Genomic DNA, 24,643 nt, shown 5'->3' with positions numbered 1-24,643 from the left:
CATATTTGAAATATCTGAGGTAAGCCTTACTTTACAAGTAATTTATTAGCTTTATTAATTAAATTTTAATTTAGTCTAAAAAATGTGTAAATATTTTTTAAAATTGTATATTATATCATATATTTATATCATATATTTTATTGATTTATTTAAGTATAAAGTGATATATATATATATATATATTGATTATTTATTTATTGATATATAATTGAAATAAATTATAATTACACTTATATATCGTTTATATCACACTTTGTTATGAATAACTATTCATTAAGAATTACTCACATTAACTGACAGAAAATACGATTTTATTTATTTATTTTATTATTATTATTATTATTTATTTATTTATTTATTTTTTTTTTTTTTTAAATATTTGTTTATTTGACTCTTAGTAAATCTTTAATTTAATTTAATCCCTAAACTCACTACATTTTTAAATCATTGACTGACTCACACACTTTCTATTATTCTGGAATTATTTTAGCTTGAGTCTCTCCCAACCTATTAGCCAATGATAGATTGCTCAGATATTCTACATACATTATTTGAAATTTTTTACATCAATTCAGTTGTTGGACGAGTCAAAGTGTCAGCCTCATGAATCATAAAATTGAGCTAAGCTAAGCATTAATAATTATTTATAGCTTACCAATAAAATTAGTACAAGAAATCGTATCGGACTTCATGCCACAACAAAGACATTTTAAAATAGTTCAGATATTTAAAAAAAATATATATATTTAACACAATGAAACGTGCCCAAAGAGATGAAGGACCTATGAGGCATAGATATCAGATGGAATGTGTTTAGAGTAGTATATGAGAGAGTATATACTGAGGTGTTTATGGAAATCGCTACTACGATATTTTGTGTCAACAATTGTTTATATAAGGTATCAATAATCGGTTTAAGTCCAGATGAGCAAAGTTGATGAGTTTCTTGGACAATGCAGCATGCAATAGTCTATCGAAAATCGATAACCATATACACCCTGTGATATACCTTTATGACATATTCATGACATATTTATGTAATACACATATGTTTGATAAATGAAACACCTGATTAATCCAAGTCATTCGTAAAGTTCATATGCAACGTGCAACACTTAAAAAACCAATCGATAAACATTTAAAGAACAACTTTAAACTCCACAAATACCCCATGATTACATAACATATATATGAATAGAGCATCCAGCAACCAAATGAGGTAGTTTTATCGATGATATGTATAAAATAAATCATGTTCCTTTCGTGCAAAACTCAATCGACAATCGATAAATAGTTTATAGAGCAAGGCGCAATAAACTAAACCATAAACACCGTGTTCTAGGCGTTTTTTTTGTTTTTCTGGTTTGTTCGTTAACCAACACCGACCTGTTGACAGCCATCACAGTGGCGCCATCCAGCGGCGAGCGGGGACGTCTTTGTGCCGAGTCTCTTGGCACCTGCAGCCGATGGATGCCGGGCCCATATGTTGGATCGTAGCCACCTAACGTATCCGGCGAGCTGCTATACAGAGGCGAGTGGGCGTGGCCCGCACTGAAGGCCATATAGCCAACGGCAGCGGCAGCTGCAGCAGCGGCGGCGGCAGCGGCTGCCGCCGAAGCAGCGACCGCAGGCGGAGCCGAACCGCTGCTGAGCGAACGCTGCGGCTGCTGGGCATGCTGCAGCGTCTGGTGCAGGTGGTGCGGATGTGAGTGGTGCAGCGGATAGTGCTGCAACGGATGGTGGTGCTGTGGACTGTTGCCGGCGCTGCTGCTGCTGCTGGGTATGGGAATGGCACGGCTGATCGGCTGGGCGGCGGCGAGGCGGCCGTAGAGCGTCGGAGAGAACTGATCGCTGGCCTCCTCGGGATCCTCGTCGGTGGCCGTCGTGTACAGGTCGCTGTCGCTGGCAGCGCCCGCACTGGGCCACAGCGACTCGTCCACGCAGAACGAGCTGCGGCCCGAGTGCGATTGATTGTAGTAATAGAGATGCGGCTGCAGGCGGCGGCCGTCGAGGCCGTTGAGCGGTACGAAGGGTATGTGCGGATTGCTAAAGGCGCGCTGGCGACTACCGGTTGTGGGCGTGGCAGCGGGATGATGGGCGTTGGCGTGGACGTGGGCGTGGGCGTGGGCGTGAACAAAGCTGTATAAGCGCGCACGCACATTCAACAATATGTGAGAGTTGCAGAAAACAGTGTTGGAAAGCGCGTGCGCACGCACACACGATTTGTGTTTGAAATAAAAAGAGAGAGAAAAAATAAAAAGAAAGAAAAAAAGAGAAAGAGAGAGAGAGAGGGAAAGAGAGCAGTAGATATATGTAGAGATATTTCCATATCACGAATATCAAATTTGGAGTTGGCCAATTCTAGGGAGGGCGTGGAGGAGGGGGAACAGGTAGAGTGTGGGGTATATACAATTGGTGGGCGTGGCGATTGACATGAACTGAATAGTGTCGAGGCAGGCAAATGGAAAGTGTGTGCACGAGAAGAATCTGAAAAACATCGTGTTATCGATCTACAAATATCGATTTGACAAAACATACCGCATTATCGATATACACATATCAAACAATACATTGGCAGATGCATCAATTAATACATTGATCTCTTGATTCAATATTTGATCAAGTTTCGAAATACAGATAAAATAATCGAGCAGACAGTATATCGATTTATCAACTAATCAGAATATCGATCAAAATCTGGATGTAAACAACGAGATTAAATGGTATATTAATCGATAATTATCGATTTTGTTCATAATTTCAAATATAAATAACAGTTAAAACTTGTATATAGCCAGCCATGCAAAGCAACTAGAGTTATCAAATATAATATATCGATTGATCTAAATTCTAACAGCAGAAACTCAATATATGTTTATAAAGCGGAGTATTGAAGCAACGGAATAAGGAATATATGTTTAAAAAAAATGGTTTATATGCAATTGATGATATATATGAGTCTTAATTGATTGTCTACGAATTGCTTTCGAATTGAGTTTATGCTCAGCAATACCTTGATCAAACTTTAACTATTATAAGTTATGTAGCCAGAAGACAAATAGGAAATTTTCCAGGTTCATCGAAAATATGTTTTAAAAGAGGTTTTAAACTATCGATTTTAAATATCGATATAAATATATATAATTATACCTATCGATATTTTTAATTTAATTAACATAATTTATATGATATTTGTAGATACTGAATATCAAATATAAATTGATTGTTAATAGCAAGTATATTAAGAATGACAAGCTATCGATAGCTTCTATCGACCTACTGTTTACAGCAAGATCTATCGTATTACACATACGCCCCTTTGGTAATTTGCGGGGTAAATGAAACGCAAAAGCGGAAGCCGCAACGCGACATCTCAAAACTTATGCAACATTTGTGGCAACGTGTCGATGCGCTCCAGTTCTCAAAACAAATGACACAGAGCAAACGAGACGAGTATGAAAGGTAGAGAGAGAGAGAGAGTGGGAGAGATGTGAGGAGTTGATGATAGTTTGTGGCGAAATGGGCAAACGGCAACATGAAAATCCAATTTATGCGCAAATGAAACGAATTGAAAATATTGTCAAATTGCTTTGTTGCATGCAACACAAAGTGAAAGACGAACGAACGAAATGAAAACAAAAGTGCTGCCAATTAATTCTTTGCAACATTTCGCTTCCGCCACGCGCCTTTTGATCTTGGCAAAAAGTGAAGAAAATTTCTAAAATACGAATACAAATAAAGAGAAACATCTTCATTTCTCTTCTTTGCTATCGCTCTCACTGTCTCTCTGAAGTCTCCAGCAATAAATTAAATGGCTAAGCAGCCTCCATGGATTTTGTGACAGCAACAACAACAACGACGTCGATAGACTGCAATAAAATAGTTGCCACAGCAGCCAAATAGCAAAAGAAAAGAAACATTACGTTTTCCCCCATTTGCTGCCAACAGCTGGCTACAAAAACAACAGCAACAACAACAATAAATGTTGCATGTGCATCCGGGATAAACAGATAAAAATATATGTATATAGAGAGATATATTTACTTATTTCACGATAATTATATTAATCGATTATGTTTATCTTATTAAAATTTAAAAAAAAAATCGATTAGGTTTACGATTATGTTCAAGCAGAGCTCAATCGATTAATTCAAGTGTGAGCACTAATTAAATTTATTGATTAGTATTTATATTTTTGGAAATATATTAATACTAATAAATAGTAATCAATTATAATATTTTATTAATATATATTATTATCATTAGTATTTATATATTTGGAAAAAAATACGAATATATAATAATAATAGTAATTATGATATACATAATAATTAAATATTATTATATACTCTATTTAGTATATAATTTAATTTAAACAATTTTTTTTATACTGTATTGGTCTATTAATAAGTTAAGCTTTTTTCACTTTCTTTTTAAGACGGCTAAATTTTGTAGCCGCAAATTTCATTTGAAAATTATTAAATATATCACTTGACTGATCTATCAATTATATTTATCATTAAATATTTATTATTTGTCATTAAAAATTTATATATCTTATTTATTATTTACATTATTCATCACTATATATTTTTTTATTTTTTATTTTTATTATTTATCATTATATATTTTTTTATTTATTTTTTATTATAACATATATTTTTTTTATTTATTATTTATATTATTTATCATTATATATTTTATAAATATTATTTCATTTTTGTTATTTCCCCATTTTTCACCTTTGCAGTTTTCTACCTATTTTTATATGATTTTATTTTTAATAAATTGATATTTAAAAATTAGAATTTTATTATTATAGATATATCCATCTAGTTCAATTCCCAAGCATATTTAGCTCTATCATATTCCTCTTGAAATTAAATTCTCAACATTTTGGTTTGTTTACTTTTCAGGCTTTTTTACCTTTCATTTTTTTTTTTCTATTGTTGCATAATCAGCAGCAAGAAAACAAAAATTTGTTTTAACAAGCGCAACAATAACAACAAAATTTGCATTCGGATTGTTGTTGTTGTTGTTGTGGCATTGTTTGTGCCATTTGTTGTTGCTGCTGTTGCTGCTGTTGTAAAATGCACGAATTACAATGCGAATTTAACATACTTTGCCCCTTGCATCTGTCTCTCTATCTCTCTCTCACTCCTTCATTGCCTGCTGCCCTCTCTTTCTCTAACTATTCGGCCAAAACAATGCAAAAATTATGCAGCGCATTTTTGTTGTTGTTGTTGTCGTTGTTCAGTGTGTCGCAGAAAAACAAAAGGAAAAAAAAAAACAAAAACAAAACAAGGAAATAAAAGTTTTTCCCAAAACAAGAAAAAATAAAGAAAATTAGGTGAATGGAGCGGCTACTGCTAACGCTGCTGTTGCTGTTGCAGTTGCTTTCCACATTTGCTATTGTTGTTGTTGTTTTTGTTGGAGGAAAAACGAGAAAAACGCTTTTGTGAAAAGTGAAAAAGAAAAAGAGGGGCTACAAATCAGAGATTAGCCAGCAACAAAAAAAATAGATAAAAATAAAAAATAAAATATAAAAAATAAAAACAAACCAAATTGGAAACTGGTAAACCAACGAATATTAAATGCACTAAAAAGAGAGTGTACAATTCAAATAAATTAAATTACCGGTAAAAAAAAAATCAAATAAAAGAAAACTAAAAATGAACTACATTTTTTTTTTTTAACAAGAATGTTGTATAGAAATATTTTCTATAAATTGTTATTGTTAATTGCAAACTTCCTTCCATCAAAAACTATTTATTTATTTTGCATTTTGCATTAAATTTTTTCCCTTTTTTTATATATTAAATGGTTTAGTACTTGTGATTGAATTGTAAATATAATATATATATAATATATATATAATTTTTTTTTGTACTATTTGTTTATATATTATATTATTTTATATTATATATCAATTCTTGAAACCATTATATAGAATTTATTTTATTAATTTGTATTTATTTCATTTATATTTTTTTATTAAATTATTATTATAGTTTATAATTTTTTTTTCTCTCATTTTTTTCATTTGTGAAATTTTTTTAAATTGCACAGTGAAAATATTAAATTCTACTTCATCAATTCATTTCTGAGTTTTCATAAAATTAATAAATTTCCTCAAAATTAATATAAGTTTTTTTAGGGTATTAACAAAATGCTTTTCAATTTGAAATTGCATTTTATCTATTGAGTTTCATCGCTAGCAACCGCTTTTACCCACCAAAAACTTTTCCAATGTGAATTTTTATTTCATTTGACGAAAAATTTATGTAAGATTTTCATTATTTTCTCGAATTTTCTTTTTGTGGTAGCCTTTTGTGTGCCATTTGTTTAAATTGACAGCACAATTAGCGAAGCAGGACGCAGCTTAGCAAAAGACAGAGACAGAGACAGAGCGAGAGAAAGAGAGAGTGTGAGCAAGCAATTACGTAAGAGAAATAGAAAGAGAAGAAAACAACAACTACACAGAAATTCAAACAAAATATGTCAACAAGTGTTAAAATACCAATGAAATAAGTAAAATATAAATTTACAAAAGTTTTTTTGTGCATGATTTTGATTTTTGTTGTCGAAATTGTGAGAAAATGTGCGAAAATGAAAATTTTGATTTGCATTTTTGTTGCAGGTGGGAAAAGAATTTGTTTTTGGGTGCTTCACATACTTACTCAGACAGTAAAGAGAAATTATAAATGCGCTTACCTGCAATGAAAGAGAATAGAAAATGTTATTAGTTAAAATTGTTTAAAAATTTATCTTGTCAAATTTAAAACAAAAATATTTTTTCGAAAAATGCCCACAAACTGCTTGGGCACTGCTTATATACGTGCATCGAACTGCTTACTTGATAGTAAGTGTCTATGCTAAACGTCCCAAGCGTTTGCTATGTAGATGCATAAATGACTGGTTAGTGTCTATGATAACAGACAGAAGTCTCCACAGGGTAATTTAGCAAAGTCGCATGTGAGGTTGTGGCACAGACTAATGGGAAATTTGAGGGCACTACTTATAGCAGTTAGCTGTCACTTCACAACTGTGTTCGTATGAGTGTTAAAAGTGAACGAATTGTGGCTCTCAAACTGTGTGACTCGTTAGTCAAGACATTAACCTGAGGAGCTAAGTGGGATATTTAGTTGTTAAAATATTTGAATATATATTTCACTTTCATAAATTCAGAATATAATACTAATATATAATATTTATAAAAAATATATAATAAATACATAAAATGTGAGAAATTAACTAAAATCCAGCGAAATCGTTAGATATTTGTATACTTTGCCCAACTAATTGATGTCTTAAATTTCATTAAATTTGGTCATATACTAAAAATTTTTGTAGAGCGACATAAAACAAACACAAAAAATCCACAACGCAATAAACAGATATTTTGCTCTCTCTCTCGGCTTGCGTCTCTCTATATCTTTTTGCTGTTTGTTTTGCTTTGTTGTTATTTTTGTTATTTTCTGTTAGCCTTTTAAGCGCAACGAAAAATGGCAACAAATACAAACATGGCGATAATGTGCAAGGCGCGCAGTCGATCAATAAAAACAACGAAGAACAGCATAGAGAAGGGAAGCTTGGCAGAGGCAGAGGCAAAACAAAAACAAAGGCAAAACAAAAACAAAGCCAAATGCAATTAGCTTAAAGTGAGCGCGAGAGCGAGAGGCAGGGAGGCAGACGGAGAGCGAGCGTACGATTCATTCACGTGTGTAAAAGCGTTGTAAGCGCGCTGCTGATAACAAACAGCGCGAGTGAGTGAGTGAGTGAGCGTGAGAGAGAGTGAGCAAGATAATTCTAACTGTTGATCTCAGGCATAGAGAGCGCGCGCTTCGTTGAGAGAGCACCGAGCTCGAGAGAGTTATCAATATTGGCATTTGTTATTGTTTTGTTGTTGTTGTCTTCTATAACGTAAATATAGCAATTTGCGCACTATTTTTAAATGTTTTGAAAATTGTTTGATTTTTTTCTCTGTGTCGCCGTTCGCTTTGCGCCGTTTCGTTTCTTATTTTTTGCAATTTTTTTTGGTTTTTACGTTTTGGTTTTTTTTCTATTTTTTTTTTTGTTTTTTGTTTTTGCTTCCTCTTGACCGTCGCCTTGTCTCAATTTGTTGTTATTATAGTTGTTGCTGTCAATCAATGAAACAAATTAACAAACAACAAAACTGAAATAAAAACAAAATGTAAAAATGCAAAGCAAAATGTCGCTAAAGCCATTCAGCACACAATTGGTGCGACAGAGATGGAGCACAGACGGCTTTTATAACAGTTGCCCGTATGTATGTATGTATGTATGTGTGTGTGTGGAATGTACCCTAGGTACATAGCATGAGTGTGACTGGGTCTGCGACTGTGTCAGTGTGTATGTGTGTATGCACGCCCACGCCCTGTGTTATCGTAACGGCAATTTAAGCGCCCTGGCGCCAACTGTTTAACTGACAACGGCAAAGTTCTTCAATTTCTCAGTAAAATGATTAAGAAAAAATACACTACTCAATGTGAAGAGTGTCTGCATATTTCCAGAGCTGGAATGACACAGCTATTAACTGTCACTTACTACTGTGAGCAATGCAATCAATTGCAATATATCGATATCTTGAACTATTAATATATCGACATGCAGATGTCGATACATTAACGATAAATCTACATCCATATACCGCTATTTTCATACATCTTAAGTCTTATAAGCTTGCTCGATTAATCTGAATATATCGCTTTGTGGATAATTGAATATCTCGATACTCTCTCGATATACATACATATTAAAATATTCAATTGTGGCATAAGGATTAGACATGAAGCTATACCAAATACTTAATCAATTTATCCCCATAAGTGCAGGGTATCTTGCCAGTCAAGTACACGCTCTTTCAAATGCAGCTGACTTAGTTGTCTTATGTTATCAAGCGTGCATTGCAAAGGCCTTCCAGCTTCAAGTACACTTGACAAAAACCAGCTAGACTATGTACATAATACATACAGACATACAGACATATGTACATATGTAGGGTATAATACTTGGTTCTGTTTGCACAAGTTATAAATAAATATATGTACATACATATGTATGTATGTATTATAAGTGCTGACACAGTGGGCATTCAAGTTAAGACACGACATAATCGATGGGCTTTGATAAGAGCCCAAATACCTAAGAGTCGAGCAGTGAAAGGTGCAAATCAGCCTAATCGCAAAAGCAAAACCAAAAATTCCAGTAAAATTTGATAAATACGGAAAAATGACAAATGATTTGTTAGTCGCAACTCTTAGTTAATCATCCAATTGCTAACGCAACTACAAATGTAAAATGTTGTTTTGATGATCGGTCCAATTAGGTATCAACTGGGTGTTCTATGAAATATTTTTATGGCTATAAAAATAAATCATTTGAAATCATTTTGCACATTTCATGTTTGCCCATAATATATGTAAGTTCTACAAAACTGTTTTACGATCGCGCGGCACGAGAGCACGAGAATCTCAGATTTTAGTTCCTCCCGGCTCTGCGCCATTCGAGAAAATTGCATTCGACAATTTTAGTTTTCTATTGCTCGATTTTTTTTTCATGTGGTTACGAATTTGATTTATTATAGTTTGCCTTAATTTAGTTTTCATTGGCTCACCCTGTGCGGAAGCCGCTGCAGCGCCCCCTGGCGTCGGCCACGAGAGGCAGCAGCGTTCGCGATTTTGGCAATGAAAATTCAAACAGAACTATCTAAACAAATATGTATGTTGGGAAGGCTATGAATAGAGCATAGCAATTAGCCAGGCGAATATGAAATGCCTTTTCGATTGGCTTCGGCCAATATCGATAAATATCGATTGTTGAATTCCTATGAATATATTGCAACTATTATATATTAATTGGTTTCCGATAATTATCGATAGTCTACTTATTCAATTAAATAACATGGTCATCATAGATCACGATATCGATATATTTGCATTTTGCATCTAAAAAACTTTCCCATCATTCCCATCATCATTTATAGGGTACATGCAAAAACAAATTAACCGAAGATCACTGCATATACAAAATTTTTGCTTAGTTTACATTTTTTGTATTTTTATTTTCTTTCTGTTTTGCTTTTTGTTCGCCTGTTGCTTGCGTCTTTTTAATTTTCGGCGGCGCTTGACGTGCAACAAAATTTGTTTTTATATTAATTTTAATATTCTGAAATATGCACTGTTTTTCCTTCTACTTCGACTCATCTTTTGCATGTGTGGGCGTGACAACAACAAATGGTCAAACCATTAGGCAGCAAAGTAAATAAAATTAATTGCAGATTTTGGCGCGTGAAGAAAATGAATGCGAAATTAATGGAGCGTAAAGGCGCCGTCGCCGTTGCCGTCGCATTTCAATTACCAATTAATTAATTAGCTGCACAGAGTTGAGCATTAAAGAACTGGTGCTATGAAAACAAAAAAAAAAAAAAACTTTTTCAATTACAGCTTGCAATTTTAAAGCAAACGCAAACGTCACACCCAAAAGCTGACTGCTATGTAACACAACTTCAATTACATTTGCTGCAGTCCGCCCACAAATGTTCCGGTACTCGCTTGTGTGTATGTGTGTGCGTGTGTGTGGATGCCATGTGGGCGTTGTCAGCCAGCGCCGGCAACAGCCAAAAACCCAGCGGCAGCAACACCAGCAACAACAAAAATAACAGCAAACAGCTGTTTGGCGCTTAGCTTGCTCAGCTGCGTTCCGCTGCTGGCGTCAGCGTCAGCTGAGTCGTCACAATCCACACATGCACACGCACACACACACACACACAGGCACAAGTCATACGCAACTGACAAACAAAGGCGGCTGGCAAGAGGTGTGAGCGAGAGGCAAGACTTTCAGTTGGAGTTTTTTCATTATTTCTTCTTTTTCGGTTGTTTTTTTTTTGCTGTATACATGGCGGTTTTTTGGGAGATGGGGAAGGTGTTGGGTGAGGTTAGGTTTGCGACTCATGTGGATGACTAATAAAGCGACAACAAATACGAAAAAAAAAACGAGCCGAAACAAACGGAAACAACAACAAACCGCGAACCATAATAAAAACCGGCAAAATAGCTTCAAATGGCAGACAAAGGAATAAACCGGCTTCAACTTTATTTGTATTAAATACGTGTACACATACATATGTATGTGTATATAAGTGCATACATATTTAGATGTGTGTGTTTGTGTAGACAAAGGCAAGCAGTATAAAAGTCTTGAGCTGCAGAAGAAAAGAGACGGAATGAGCCGAAGAGCAGCGAATGAAATGGAATTTAGTTGAATTAAACTCATTTTCTTTGAATATTCAAAATAATTTATAAATATAAAAAAAAAAAAAAAAAACTCTGAAGATATTTGATAGTATTTTTATATATAGCATTTTCAAATATGCATTACCTATAGTGGGAATATGGGGAAAGTCTTAGCACTCTATGTATTTTATATTTAAATTAATTTCATTTGGAGGAATGTCCTGAATTCGGTGACTCATTGACTCATATTTCAGAGCGGAATTCTCTGTTTCTCTTTACGCTCATTTTCTTAAACGTTTGCCCAACTCGCATTTGAGGCTTCCACGCGAAAACGAAACACAATTATCATGTAAACAAGTTATTTCCATTTAGCCACACAAACATTTCCGACAACGTTTCCGGAAGTATAGGGAAAAAGATGATAAATTTCGCGACTGCCAATTGCGCCCCCTTCGCTCCATCCTTTCATACTCTTCCACTCTCAGTCACCTCCTTGTCTCGCTCTCTCTCACACAAATTAAGAAAGTAATAGAAATTCGCAGGTCTCTCTCTCTATGTGGGCGTCCGCCTGAACGGCATCCAAGAAAAGCCGCCTCCATAATGAAATTCCTAAGTTTTCATATTTTCATTATTTTTTTTTTGGCAGGCGAAAAATTGGCTATTAATTATTTATGTCGAAAATTTATGACGTTGTCTGTCTGCTTCTCCTCTTCTTCTTCGTGTTTTTCTCTTTGTTGCTTCTTCATTTTAATTAACTCATGTTCGAGATCTCATTCAGTATTATAATCTCGTCGAACTATTTGTTAATTGGACTGGATGGGAAGCATACCGAAAACCAGAACCAGATTAAAATGTAAATTTCTTGATCTAAAGTTAAGATCAAAGTAGAAATACTTGATCAATGCTTGAGGAGACCTGAAGTCTAGATTTTAAAATTAAACGATTTAGATCTGAATACTCTGCACTGTTTATTTAACACGTTTTTCACATAGCCATAATAAAAGGAACGTGAACTATTGTGCCCTGAGAGGAAACACTTTTACGTCCTTAAGATGAGCAGGGTGTTGGCTTAGGTGGAGCACAGGTTGTTGTTGTGCACGTGGTTGTTGCAGGTGTAGTACAAGTGGTTGTTTTCGGCGTGGTTGTTGTTGGTGTGGTACAGGTGGTCGTTGTTGTTTTTGTTGTGGTTGTCTTCGGTGTAGTTGTTGTCGTTGTCTTGGGCGTAGTTGTTGTAGTTGTTTTTGTAGTGGTTGTTGTTGGTGTGGTGCAAGTGGTTGTTTTTGTTGTGGTTGTCTTGGGCGTAGTTGTTGTCGTTGTTTTTGTAGTGGTTGTTGTTGGTGTGGTGCAAGTGGTTGTTGTTGTTGTGGTTGTCTTGGGTGTAGCTGTTGTAGTTGTTTTTGTTGTGGTTGTTATTGGTGTGGTGCAAGTGGTTGTTGTTGTTGTGGTTGTCTTGGGCGTAGTTGTTGTAGTTGTTTTTGTTGTGGTTGTCTTGGGCGTAGTTGTTGTAGTTGTTTTTGTTGTGGTTGTTGTTGGTGTGGTGCAAGTGGTTGTTGTTGTTGTGGTTGTCTTGGGCGTAGTTGTTGTAGTTGTTTTTGTTGTGGTTATTTTGGATGTAGTTGTTGTCGTTGTTTTTGTAGTGGTTGTTGTTGGTGTGGTGCAAGTGGTTGTTGTTGTTGTGGTTGTCTTGGGCGTAGTTGTTGTCGTTGTTTTTGTAGTGGTTGTTGTTGGTGTGGTGCAAGTGGTTGTTGTTGTTGTGGTTGTCTTGGGTGTAGCTGTTGTAGTTGTTTTTGTTGTGGTTGTCTTGGTCGTAGTTGTTGTAGTTGTTTTTGTTGTGGTTGTTGTTGGTGTGGTGCAGGTGGTTGTTGTTGTTGTGGTTGTCTTGGGCGTAGTTGTTGTAGTTGTTTTTGTTGTGGTTGTTGTTGGTGTGGTGCAAGTGGTTGTTGTTGTTGTGGTTGTCTTGGGTGTAGCTGTTGTAGTTGTTTTTGTTGTGGTTGTTATTGGTGTGGTGCAAGTGGTTGTTGTTGTTGTGGTTGTCTTGGGCGTAGTTGTTGTAGTTGTTTTTGTTGTGGTTGTCTTGGGCGTAGTTGTTGTAGTTGTTTTTGTTGTGGTTGTTGTTGGTGTGGTGCAAGTGGTTGTTGTTGTTGTGGTTGTCTTGGGCGTAGTTGTTGTAGTTGTTTTTGTTGTGGTTATTTTGGATGTAGTTGTTGTCGTTGTTTTTGTTGTAAGGGTTGTCGGTGTTGCTGGTGGTGCACAGGTGGTGGTTGTAGTTTCAGGAGCACAAGGAGGAGTTGTAGTCTCAACACATGGAGAAGTTGTCGTTTCGCACGGCTCTGATGCTACCACAGTGCCAGCGATCGGTTTCGAGTCGCTCAACTGTTTTTCCTCGGTGCAGCCGGTGTTGTAGTTAACACAACGCTGGACATTGGGATCATAGAAACGTTCACATGATTTTTGTACAGCAACACCAGCCAAGCACTCGAAGTACTGCGAGCAGCTACCAGGTTGAAGAGTACGGAATCCATTCGGCTTACTAACACAAACAACGCGACGATAAAGATCGTTGCTAGCCGATGATTTAATGGAGGCAGCTTCGATGGCGACAGCCAGGAGGGCAAGGCAAGCCAAAAGGACTGCAAGTGTTCAAGATATAACAATAAAGGACCTCTGCAAAAGGTATGTCACACTATAACTACCGTATTGTGCTCTCATCTTGACTGGAATTCAGACTAATGATGACCGAAAAAGAGGCACAAGCTCTTTTTATAGTAGTGACTCTATCCTGTTTGGCTCTTATCGAAACTTATATTGATTGAGATAGTGTTTTTCATTGTCAGTAGGAGAGATGCTGCGCGGTATTTTGCTTTGATCCTTCTGATGTTGGCCATATCTTATCATGAGACATCTTAAGTTTCCTCTCTTTCAATTTATTAATTATATAAATTAGTATAATTGCTCAAAATTTCAATACGTGTGGCGAACATTTTGAATCAAGCTGATAGCTTTTCGTGAACGAAGAGAAATTTTTGCTATATTTGCACATATATACGTATAAGTATGTATGTTTCTTTCCTTACATTTTCGCTCAATTGTAGTATGCAAATTTTCAGATTTTTTGTTTCTTTATAGAGCGGACATCGACCTCCGGAAATGCTCGCAAATCCAATAAGGCACAAGCGAAATGTGCGTCAGTAAAAATAAAAAGAAATGTTCGAATTGATAATGGGTTTGAGGCAATCAATAGCTTGTTTAACTGCAACTCACACGAAAGCCCACTTAAGTTCGCATAAACTTCAAACATTCTCTTCGGCCAGGTTCTATATACAATGGGGGGGCAGAGTGGAGGGGAATGATTCTTTTGTTGCCTCTGCTAGGCAAATATGCTTAATGAATTAACAAACAGTGGACTACGCGAGGGCGTAATTAGGTGCGAAAAGACAATGCATTATGGAAAACCTTTCCCATTCTCTGCGCCTCTTGCCTCTGCCCATCTCACCTCCAGCTCCAATTTGGGCCAGGCAAAGCGAAGCGACGCGATAACCAGAGTGCATTTTGTCACGCAAATTTTGCAACAGCCGCTCGCCCCCCTGCCTTGTGAACAGAAACTGATACTACGTAGATATAAATATTTACGAGGGCAGTCTCAAGAATGTCCTACTTAATGTATAACAAATATATATATTTTTTTCTCAGCTTACCCTCCATATACACATATTCCTCGACGTCGTGAAGCAAACGCAGTTACGCTTATTAACTTTGCACACTTGTGCATATTTTTTTTTTTTCGCCAACGCCCACAAATGAACGCTAATGAGCGAATATAATTCCGCTTAAAAACTAAAGGAAAACTTTATTACTTGAGTAGTTATAAGTTAATAATGAGCTAGTTCGAATTAGTTTCGAGCAACAAAAGCGTATAAATATCATATTTCTATTTGGAATATAGGACAGAAACATTAAATCATATTTAGTTTGGTCTAGGCTTCATAACTTCTGGCTAGCATGCTGTGGGAGGAATCAGTTCAAAAAAACTTATTCACTGAAATAGGAATCAGTTCAATAAATCTCTGTTTGTTCAAATTCGAGTTTCAAAGTTTTCCAGATCAAACTGCAGTAGATATATAGTAGTAGTAGATGTTCACAAATTTACCGATCCTTAATCCAGTTCAGTTCACTTGAACTTACTGGCAGCTCTACCAACAACAGCATCCTATTGAACAAGATGTAGATTGTAGCTTGCTCAGCCTCAGGTTAAATCTGCGCTTAAATCTACGTTTAAACCTACGCGAAAATTTTGTGGCAACTCGCAGCGTTTATGGCAGACAACGCCCCCGCACTCACACGCCCACACAGACACAGCTACACACACACACACTCGCACGCCCACTTAGCCCCTTAGGCAGAGGCGCTAATGAAAGAAAGGCGTTACCCATTGCTCCTGCACCCTACTTCTCCTCTTCTCCTCCCCCTCCTTCTCACCACTCTTCTTTTTGCAACTTTCACGTTCAGTTAGCTTTTCAGTTTCACTCAGTTTTTAGCGCTTGTAGCGCCATTTGACATTCTCCCGTTTTTCCATTTCACATTTGGCCGTCTGCTGCGATTTTTATTGATTTTCATTTGCAGTCCACGACGACTGCAAATTGCGTTTTCCAGCCCAAAATGCAAATCCATAATCAAGTTTTTCCCCCCATCCCTCCATTTAAGTTGCTTGTTTTTGTTTTTTTTTTTCCATTTTCAGTCACATCCGATAGTAAGTTTTTCGCTGTCAAGGTCGTTCGTTATACCAGCGAACCCCGTATCCGGCTAAACAGGGTAAACAACACGAGTCACAACTTCTTGGCTGCCCTTTAAACCCTTTCAGCTGCTACTCAGATATCTAAAGATAACTTGTTTACTCACTGGAACTTGACTTGGAATACTTATGGAAGAAAAGGTCGGAAAATGCATTTCTTTGTTTTCAAATAACTTCAGCTTTACAATGAAATTAAATGAATACTAATTATTGTAATTATTGTAGACTCATATTAAAGAATAAACAGTCGATATTTATCGATAACAGTAAGTTTCAGAAAAAGTAAATCTTCACAAACAAATCGATATATATTCCTTTAACTTTAAATATTCACAAATATTAATTAACTTTAAAGAAAAAAAAATCGATAAATAATATATTCCTTGTAAAAATAATTTCAGTCAAGTCAACGAACAGTTAAGGACGTAGAAAACGTTGGTGGTAGCTGGCTCGTATCATGCCACAAGTAGTTCCGTTTGTTGGTTCGATTTTTCACGACGTTTGTTTACTATCTATTTAAGTTCAGGGAGATATTCTTTCTTTTTGCCTTCCCCAAAAAGTTGTCTAAATAAATAACAAATTGAGTTTGACATGCATAAAGGAAAAAGTTTTCCATTGTGAAAATCGTGCCACATATACTACATATGTATGTGCATGTATAAAATGAAATATGTTATTAAATATAATGTATATAGATAATATAATCGAGTTTGTTTGCCATGGGCTAAAATTATAACTACCTAATATGCTAACATACTACTTTTTATGGAATTGAATAAGCAGTGCGGCTTACCTCATGGGAGGTCGATTGGTTGCCGCATTCAATTTCCATAATAGCACACTCAAGGTTATGGTCAAGTAGAAAATTCAATCTAGCCAAATACCCTCTTCCCTTTCCGATTTACTCTATAGACGGCGGCGCCTGTCCACCGGAAATGGCAAAAGCCCAAACGACTTGACGAAAGGAAATGGCTGCCAGATTAGCATATGGTGTGGACAATTTGAGTATGATGGGTGGTAGGAACAAGTAAAGGAAAAAGTAACAGGAAAGGTTGATAAAGTGAGGGTTCTGGAGAGGTAGGCAAAAGGTAAGAGTAAATGGATGAGAACGAAATGAAGAATATTTTCTATATATGGGAACAAAATTATATTTCAATGTTAAAATATTGGATTACTCAAAGAAAGTAATCCAAATATAGCAACAAAAATTCATGAAATTCAATAACAATCATAAAATATCGTCATCCATCAAGGAAACGCAGTTTCAGCTATATAATTTCATTGGGATATCATTGATAATTGACACACTGTGGCGATATTAGATACAATTGAAGAAGAGCGCGAGCGAGCGAGACAGGGATAGACTGTGGCAACTAGGGAGCAACCATTTTGGGTACATCTTATGCCGTCCGTCTGGCATTAAATTTATGAGCTAAAATAAATGAATACATATGTATTCCTTTTATTTTGTTTTGTTATTTGTTGTGTGTTTGTTGCTTTCCTTTTTGTTGGGATTCTTTTGTGCTATACGTTTTATTTCAATCATGTGCTCGCCTCGTCCGTCCAACTGTCCTCGTCGCCAATCGGCCCATTCCTGCCCACCACCCACCGCCCCTCGCCATGGATCCCAACGTTTTGGTTTAGATCAACAGCCAACTGACGTCTATCAATAATTTTCTTCTCTGCTTTCATTTAATTTCTCTCTCTCTCTCTCTCTCTGTCTCTCCTTCATTCTCTCACGGCGCTTTCTTTGCGATACGTCCGTGTATGTGTATGCGTGCTCTCTATCTCTCATTTGCTGTTTTTCTTGTATTTTGGCTGAATTTGAATTGCAAATATCACAATACAGCCGAAAGTCAAAGCCAATCATCAATCAATCATTCCACTCGCTCATAAATCAATAAAACGCCGTTTGGCGCCTGTCACAATATTACAGCAACAACAACAACAACAACAACACACACACATACACGCAAGAGCGACGGTGTCAATTTGAAGACAACAACAACAGCAAGAGCGAACAAACTTTATAAACGAATTTCAAACGTAATCGGAGGTATTCCCTTTTTCGCACTTGGAAACACCTGTTCAACAATTTCTATTTTATTCTCTTTGATTTTCGTTCACGGCCAATTCCATTGAGCTTGTCAGACCGTGGGGCAGGTTGTGTGCAAAATGTGATTAGAAGCGACTGCTTAGCAACCCAGATCACAGAATGAATTGTATGTGTATGTATGTATGTATGTGCTTAGCATGGCAAACACGACTGAGTGCAAAGGAAATTCCATTTCCATGTGGCAATTGAATCATTTTAAAAATATTTGATTAGCTAGAAGATAATTTCAGATTACTTTGTTTATTAACAACAACAAGAAATGATACGATAAGTAGAGTAGTACAATTATCTTACAAGATGTGCAGGGATTTGATAACTTATCATGCTTTCAGTTCCACTGCATGGCGCACAAAGGGAAATTCAAATGTCCCAATAAAATTGCCCAAGCAACTCTTTTTCTCTATTCTTCGGAAATTGCTTCCATTGAAAAGTGCAGTTAACATTTTTCAAGTAGGCGTCGACTGCGAAAAAACCAACAGTGCAGACATGCAACGCCCCCCAATTCACAGAGCAGCGGTCCGTTACAAACAAAAAGCAGCAGTAACAACAACAAAAATGCGCAAAGATGCTAAAAATGTGCGCGTGAGAAACTAACTGAAAAAAAAAAACACGCACACACACTTCAACAAAAAGCATTAACTTTTTTTCGTAGTGAAATTTGCCAATTTTTGCAAAATTGAAAAGTTAACAACAGAGCAAGCAAGTGTGAGCGAGAGCGATAGCTACAGCATGAATAAACATTTTATCACATGCTTGCCTAAAGAGCGAGAGAGTGCGCCTACGCGCTCAGAGAGTGAGAGGTAAATACATATGTATGTGAAGCTTCTAAAAAAAAAAAAAATTGCCACGCGCAGCAAAGTTTATTTTTAAGCAACAACAATAAGCATAACACTCTGCGCATTATAATAAAAGCAACAACAAACAGTCACACATTGATAGGTGATGGTTGATAGCAACAGCAGCGCCAGCACCAACAACAATAATAACAACAATAACAACAAAAACCAACGTCGACGTCCGTATAAAAATCAACAGCAATATTTGTGGCTATTTTTAGACACACACAAAACGAACGCATGACTGCTTGCTTGCCTGTGCCTGTGTATGTGCATGTGTATGTGTCTGTGTCTGTGCGTGTGCGTATGCGTATGCATGTGTTGTGTGTGCGAGAGCGGCAGCGCGCCGACCATGTGAGCTAGTGAGCAACGAACGAGGGGGTGCGCCTCAGACGCTGTAATGCGCCGGCTCAACGATCGTTGCAGCTACTAACACAAACTAACCACAAATGCAAAATTACTTCTCGCAAGTGTGCATGTGTGTGTGCTTGGTGACGAGACGACTCACAGACGACGCGACGTCAAAGGCGTGTGCTGTAATCATCGTCGTCTTATGGGAGGGAGAGCCTCATTGCTGTTGTTGTTGTTGTTGCTGCTGTGCATTACAGGCTAGGCTGGGCAGAAGAGCAGCTTTTGAATGGCAACAAAGAGAGAATTACCCAATGCTGAGCTGCAAATACTCTACACAAAGTGTGATAGGCATATTATTTATAAATTATCAAGTCACCTTAAGCATATATTAAAAATGTATTTTAATGTTACTAATTAATGATTTGCTTAAATTTTAAAGAATTTTATTTTTAGCTTTTGGTTGGCGTTAAAATTTCCCGTTGTTAGTGTAGCCTGACTTCGCTTAAGATCTGATTTATGTGATTATTTTTCGCTATTTGTTTTTCTCTAATTACTTTTGGTGCCGTATTTCGTTGTGATCTTGTTATTGTAAAATATCGCATGCCCAGTGAATAGATGAATTAAATGTCTACGTCATTAATTAGAAAGTTGTTTCCATTTATCGAGTGGCGCTTAGGCTTAGCTCAGCTTAGCATAGCTTCAATACTCACACATTACCCTCCCCCACTCCTCTGGTCAAGCAGCTCGCCTTCCATTTAACCCCTTTGTAGGGCGTAATTTAAGCCCCGTTTTGGTTTGGAGCTGCGCATCGAATTTCATTGAAGGTCAAACTGCGTTTTATATACATATATATATATATATATATTTTTTTACATTTTGGTTTGCGCACAAAAAGAAAATTAGCAAACGTCGTATTTCGCATTGGGTTTCGGAAGGCTATATAGTATATAGAGTACATAGTGTGCATGTACTATAAAAGGTTTTATATGCATATAGTATAGCGGCGTATGCAAGTGCGCATAAGACGCAATTCATTTCGTATACAACTATTTAAGTGCTTTAAGGGGCTGTGAGAGGGGGAAGCTTGGCGGCTCGCTGAGCTGTAAATGCTAGCGAAAAAGAAAAATACAACTAGAATTATTACGTTTAGGGAAATAAACGTGAAAAGGTTTGTTTTCTGACCTATAAATGCAAATTTATGTATGTGGGCTAAACGAGAGCTAAACACATTAAATAGTGGAGAAATTATACAATTTTCCATATCTAAATATATATTTATAACTTGTTATTGAAAATTTCGACTTCATTTCTTAATCGGCTCTTGATAAAGTCATAATCAGAATTTTGACGGGTGCTTCATCATATTGAACTTTATTTTCCGCTGCATGCGTTCCACTGTGCAAACACACTTGCCACACGCATCATTTCTTGTGGCCAAAAAAATGCTGATGTAACTGTTCGTGACGTTTTTTCAACTCGGTAACTGTTGAAGGCGTTGATAACGTGATAATAGCAGTCCACATTATCAGAATACTTTTTTTTTTTAACAGCAAGCAAAACGAATGCAAAAAATAAAATACAGAATTAAAATTCTGCTGATTGCAGAACATTTCGAGCCAATAAATTTTCAAGTGAAAGTAAAAATATATATATTTCTATATATGTGCATATGTATGTATGTACGTACATATATATATGTATATAATGAGTTTTGCTGCTTATCAAGCATCTGGCGCATCTATAAATTCATTTGTGAACGTGGCAAAGACGCAAAAATTTCAAAGAGCTGCGCTCAGCTCAGTTTATGCAGCATTTGATATCGAGATAAGCGTTTTGATATTTTGCATTTTTATTATAACTAGATATTCATAAATTGTAGATACGGTAAGGCCATATATATGTACATATGTATTAGTTTATGATGTTTACAATTTATTTTTATGTTTTTATTATGCTTATAAAATTTATTTATAGAGCAAATATTTCATACATAAATTTGTTTATAATAAACATTTTTTTTTTGTCAATCTCTAATCTAAGTATATTTTGAAAATCTTATACTACATAAACCTTCTACAAAATATATATAAAACCTCCTAATTTAACAGCAATCGACACATGTTTTTCCCTGACTTTGGTGACTTCCTTCAATTTATTCTGACGTTAATTTGCTCAGTAAACCCGTCTTCAAAACCTTCGCTCCTCCATTCCAGCCTGTATATTGTCACAGCTGTTTCACATATATACATATGTATATGTACATATATTTATAAATATATATATATATTTAAATTGCTTTCTGATTTCAATTGGCTTTCATTTTCAAGCATTTTTTGTTTCACTTATTCAATTTGGTTCAAGCAAATAGATATAGAGTATATGCCAGATAATTTAGATAAACAAGTAGTTCGTTCATTCGGGAGCTCTCTGCACACGCCGCCTTCGATAAGAACTAAAAGCCCCAACGATAAAGCCACCACAAGTAAATAAAAAAAAAAAAACTGAAAGCGGAAGTGAACTCTTTTTTTTTTCATATTTTTCTTTTCGTTCTGGTTTTCACTCTCTCATAGAATTTTCGGGAGCCGTTTTTAGTAGGTCAAAACCGCAAACAGAAATCAAAATAAATGATTCGCCTCTTTGACAGCTCGGCCAAAATAAGGAAGTCAAGGCACAATTTTGGCAACTGAATTATTTACGGCCTTGCCGCAGATAATGCCAATATACTATATATCCTATATACATTCAGCATTCATCTGTCGTTGAGCTTCCAGAAAACAAAATCATTAATCAGCAGCATCTATCATTGAAATGGATTCTAAGAAACTACATATGATGTATACGGGCTATTATTGAGTTTTGCATTCTTCATTACTTCTTGCATGACGTTTTAGTAAATAATTGTGTTCCGTTGAATTTTATTTATATTTAAATATCGAAAAAGTTCATTTGTTATTCAGTCTATATTAATCTTAAAATTCTAGACAAATTTAAGAATTACTTGGCAAAATCTTTGCAATCAATTATTACTTGTTAAGAGTCTTTATAAGAGTCTTAAGTAGACTGTGCTGAGACTTAAAACCCATATAAATCTGTTTATTTATTTGTGAACGATCGTCAACTTAATATTTATTTTTATATATTTTCTGAGTCAAATACCATAAATTAAGTAAAAGATTTTCTGATTGACTATACAGAATATCTAAAATATTTTCATATTTGGCCATTTGATCAAATTTTATATTTTATTTAAAACAAATTTCGATCAATCTTTGTTTTCGTTATAAAGTGTTAAAATTCTTACTGATCTACCTTCAGCATTTCGATTTGCCATTTCCGTAACATTTTTCAAATCTTCGTCAGCTGATGACTATTTATTAAATTGGAGCTGTTTGGCTGTTGACTGCTCGATGCTCGTGCCATTGGTAATGCGAGCGTAACGGACAGGTGTCAAGAATTTCGTCGACTTGCTCCTACCTGTTCCCCCTGCGTCTGGCCCCTACCTTCTCTCTCCTATCCACCGTCCGTTTACCGTTCTGGTTTCGCTGTTTAAGGCAAGGTAAGGTAACATCTGGTTGACAGCCATATGACTTTGACATAGATATATATATATATATACATATATGGATGCGAATTTCTTTCGTTTTGAATTTCATTTGATTTCAATAACATTTTTTTGACGCCTACATTAATGTGAGTAATAGAGCGCCCCTATGCTTCCCGGAAGTATGAGGCGCTTCTGCTTCTTCTTTCTCTACTGTTCTTGTTCTTCAATTAAGAAAGTCGGTCAATGCCAGGCGCCTAGCCTAACCCACACTTGACATATGACTACCAAAATTTGTTTTATTATTATTTTTGTTTCTTTTTGGTTGCCTCGCCTTGTATATATATATTTGCCCCCCTTTTATATACAATTCCCTGCCCGTCCCTCTATTGTTTTTCACTACGCTGAGGTAATCAATTTCCATGCCCAGGGATTAGCAATCGCTGCCTTGCCTTATCACATGACGCAAGTGAAGTTCTGTCCTCTCTTACTCTCTCCTTCTCCTTCTCCTTCTTCTCTCTCTCTCGCTCTCATTCTCTTTTCAAGTTCTTTTCTCTCTGTTCGCTTGGTTTGGGTCGTTGACTTTGGTAGCTGCTGTTCGGATCGTTGCGTTCCAATGCAGTAAATCTGTCGATAGTCCCATATATATATATATGTATATATACATATATATGTATATGCGTATATCACTCATTGGAACGATCTCTCAATATATATATATACATATACATATATTACTAATGTGTGTATAAAATATGAAATGTGTGTTGGGCTTTACGTTTCATATTGCAAAATAAATTAAAAATGCGGAAAAGGTCGCAAAAAACTCTTATATGAAGCAGAGAAAGAAGAAAGCTTAAGACAGAGACAACGAAATACCGAGTGAAAGAGAGAGAGTTAGTGAGTGGCCCAGAGCGTGCGCGTTGAGCTGTTTATTAAAGACGCGTGTTAGACATTCCAAAATGTTATTGCGTATACGCAGCGTCTGCGACAATTCCACAACTGTTTTCGCCATAAAAAAAAAAAAACTTTTGTCTGGCTCTATACCCATTGCATACATGTGGATAAAGGGTATACTGTTTGGGGGTAAATTTACGTAGAAGTGCAAAAATATAATATGAATGGTCAGACATTCAATCTGAGTTTTTCACTTAAATTTTAAATATTTCGTTATTATAATATTTCATAGAAATATGTCTCTATATATGAGGCTTCTATTTAGACCTAATCCCATCCCTACTTCAATCTCTCTATCTATATGTATGTATATATTATGTATTCAGAGATTTATGTTTATATTGATAAGATCATTAGAGTTATTATTATTATCGATACATTTATTGTTCGTAAAATTCTATACTCGATAAATTGTTTTTCCATCTATCTCTATCTATATTATCTATAGTTATTACCCTCATATTTCGAAGCACAGGGTATTAACAGAGCTATGCCCTGCTCTGAAACTTCTTCTGGGCTATTCTCTATATGCCTGTTTTCTTCATATTAATCGTAAAATTATGTGTAGTTCTTCTATATATACAAACATACATACACACATACATATGCTGTATATATACTGTTGCTTTTATATTTGTTTCGCTATTCGCTAATTTAAATGACAGCTCAATGAGCTCAGCCACAAGGGCGATGACAACAGAGCCCAGTTGCTCGATGGTTGGATGACCATTGCCCACTGCATAATGATGATGATGATGATGATGAGGTTGCTGAGGATGAGGATGGCGATAATGATGG

General features: G+C 35.9%; 2 protein-coding genes across 13 annotated transcripts in view; both read right to left on the bottom strand.

Moving 5' to 3' along the window:
- bun (TSC22 domain family member bunched) overlaps positions 1 to 24,643 on the bottom strand; it is a 129,913-nt gene that overhangs the window by 89,215 nt on the left and 16,055 nt on the right. For 9 of the 10 annotated variants that reach the window (XR_016196581.1, XM_089258515.1, XM_089258520.1 and 6 more), the window contains exon 3: positions 1,387 to 2,139. The exons of the other annotated variant lie outside the window; for it this stretch is intronic. Coding sequence is in view for 8 of the 9 variants with exons in the window: in XM_089258515.1 (XP_089114641.1) it covers positions 1,387 to 2,139 (753 nt within the window). In the remaining variant the exon portion in view is untranslated. The remainder of the gene's footprint in view (positions 1 to 1,386; positions 2,140 to 24,643) is intronic. 10 annotated transcript variants of the gene reach the window in all.
- LOC115562110 (uncharacterized) lies at positions 12,207 to 14,260 on the bottom strand. Of its 3 annotated transcripts, none has more exons than XM_089258530.1 (3): positions 13,949 to 14,260; positions 13,067 to 13,885; positions 12,207 to 13,021 (listed from the first exon to the last, which is right to left on the bottom strand). In XM_089258530.1, exons 1-3 carry the CDS (start codon positions 13,962 to 13,964, stop codon positions 12,303 to 12,305), a joined length of 1,554 nt encoding a protein of 517 aa, XP_089114656.1. In that variant the 5' UTR covers positions 13,965 to 14,260; the 3' UTR covers positions 12,207 to 12,302. The 3 variants fall into 3 exon arrangements, with proteins under 3 accessions (XP_089114656.1, XP_089114655.1, XP_089114654.1); XM_089258529.1 differs by having other exon boundaries at positions 12,207 to 12,451; positions 12,491 to 13,885; positions 13,949 to 14,259; XM_089258528.1 differs by having other exon boundaries at positions 12,207 to 13,885; positions 13,949 to 14,259.

This window comes from Drosophila navojoa, chromosome 3 (genome assembly GCF_054131105.1).
Source record: "Drosophila navojoa isolate 15081-1374.11 chromosome 3, UAZ_NAV_1.0, whole genome shotgun sequence".
In the NCBI taxonomy this organism is placed as follows: Eukaryota; Metazoa; Arthropoda; class Insecta; order Diptera; family Drosophilidae; genus Drosophila; species Drosophila navojoa.
The sequence above is the reverse complement of the archived record's forward strand: the minus strand, read 5'-3'. Positions and strand labels throughout refer to the sequence as shown.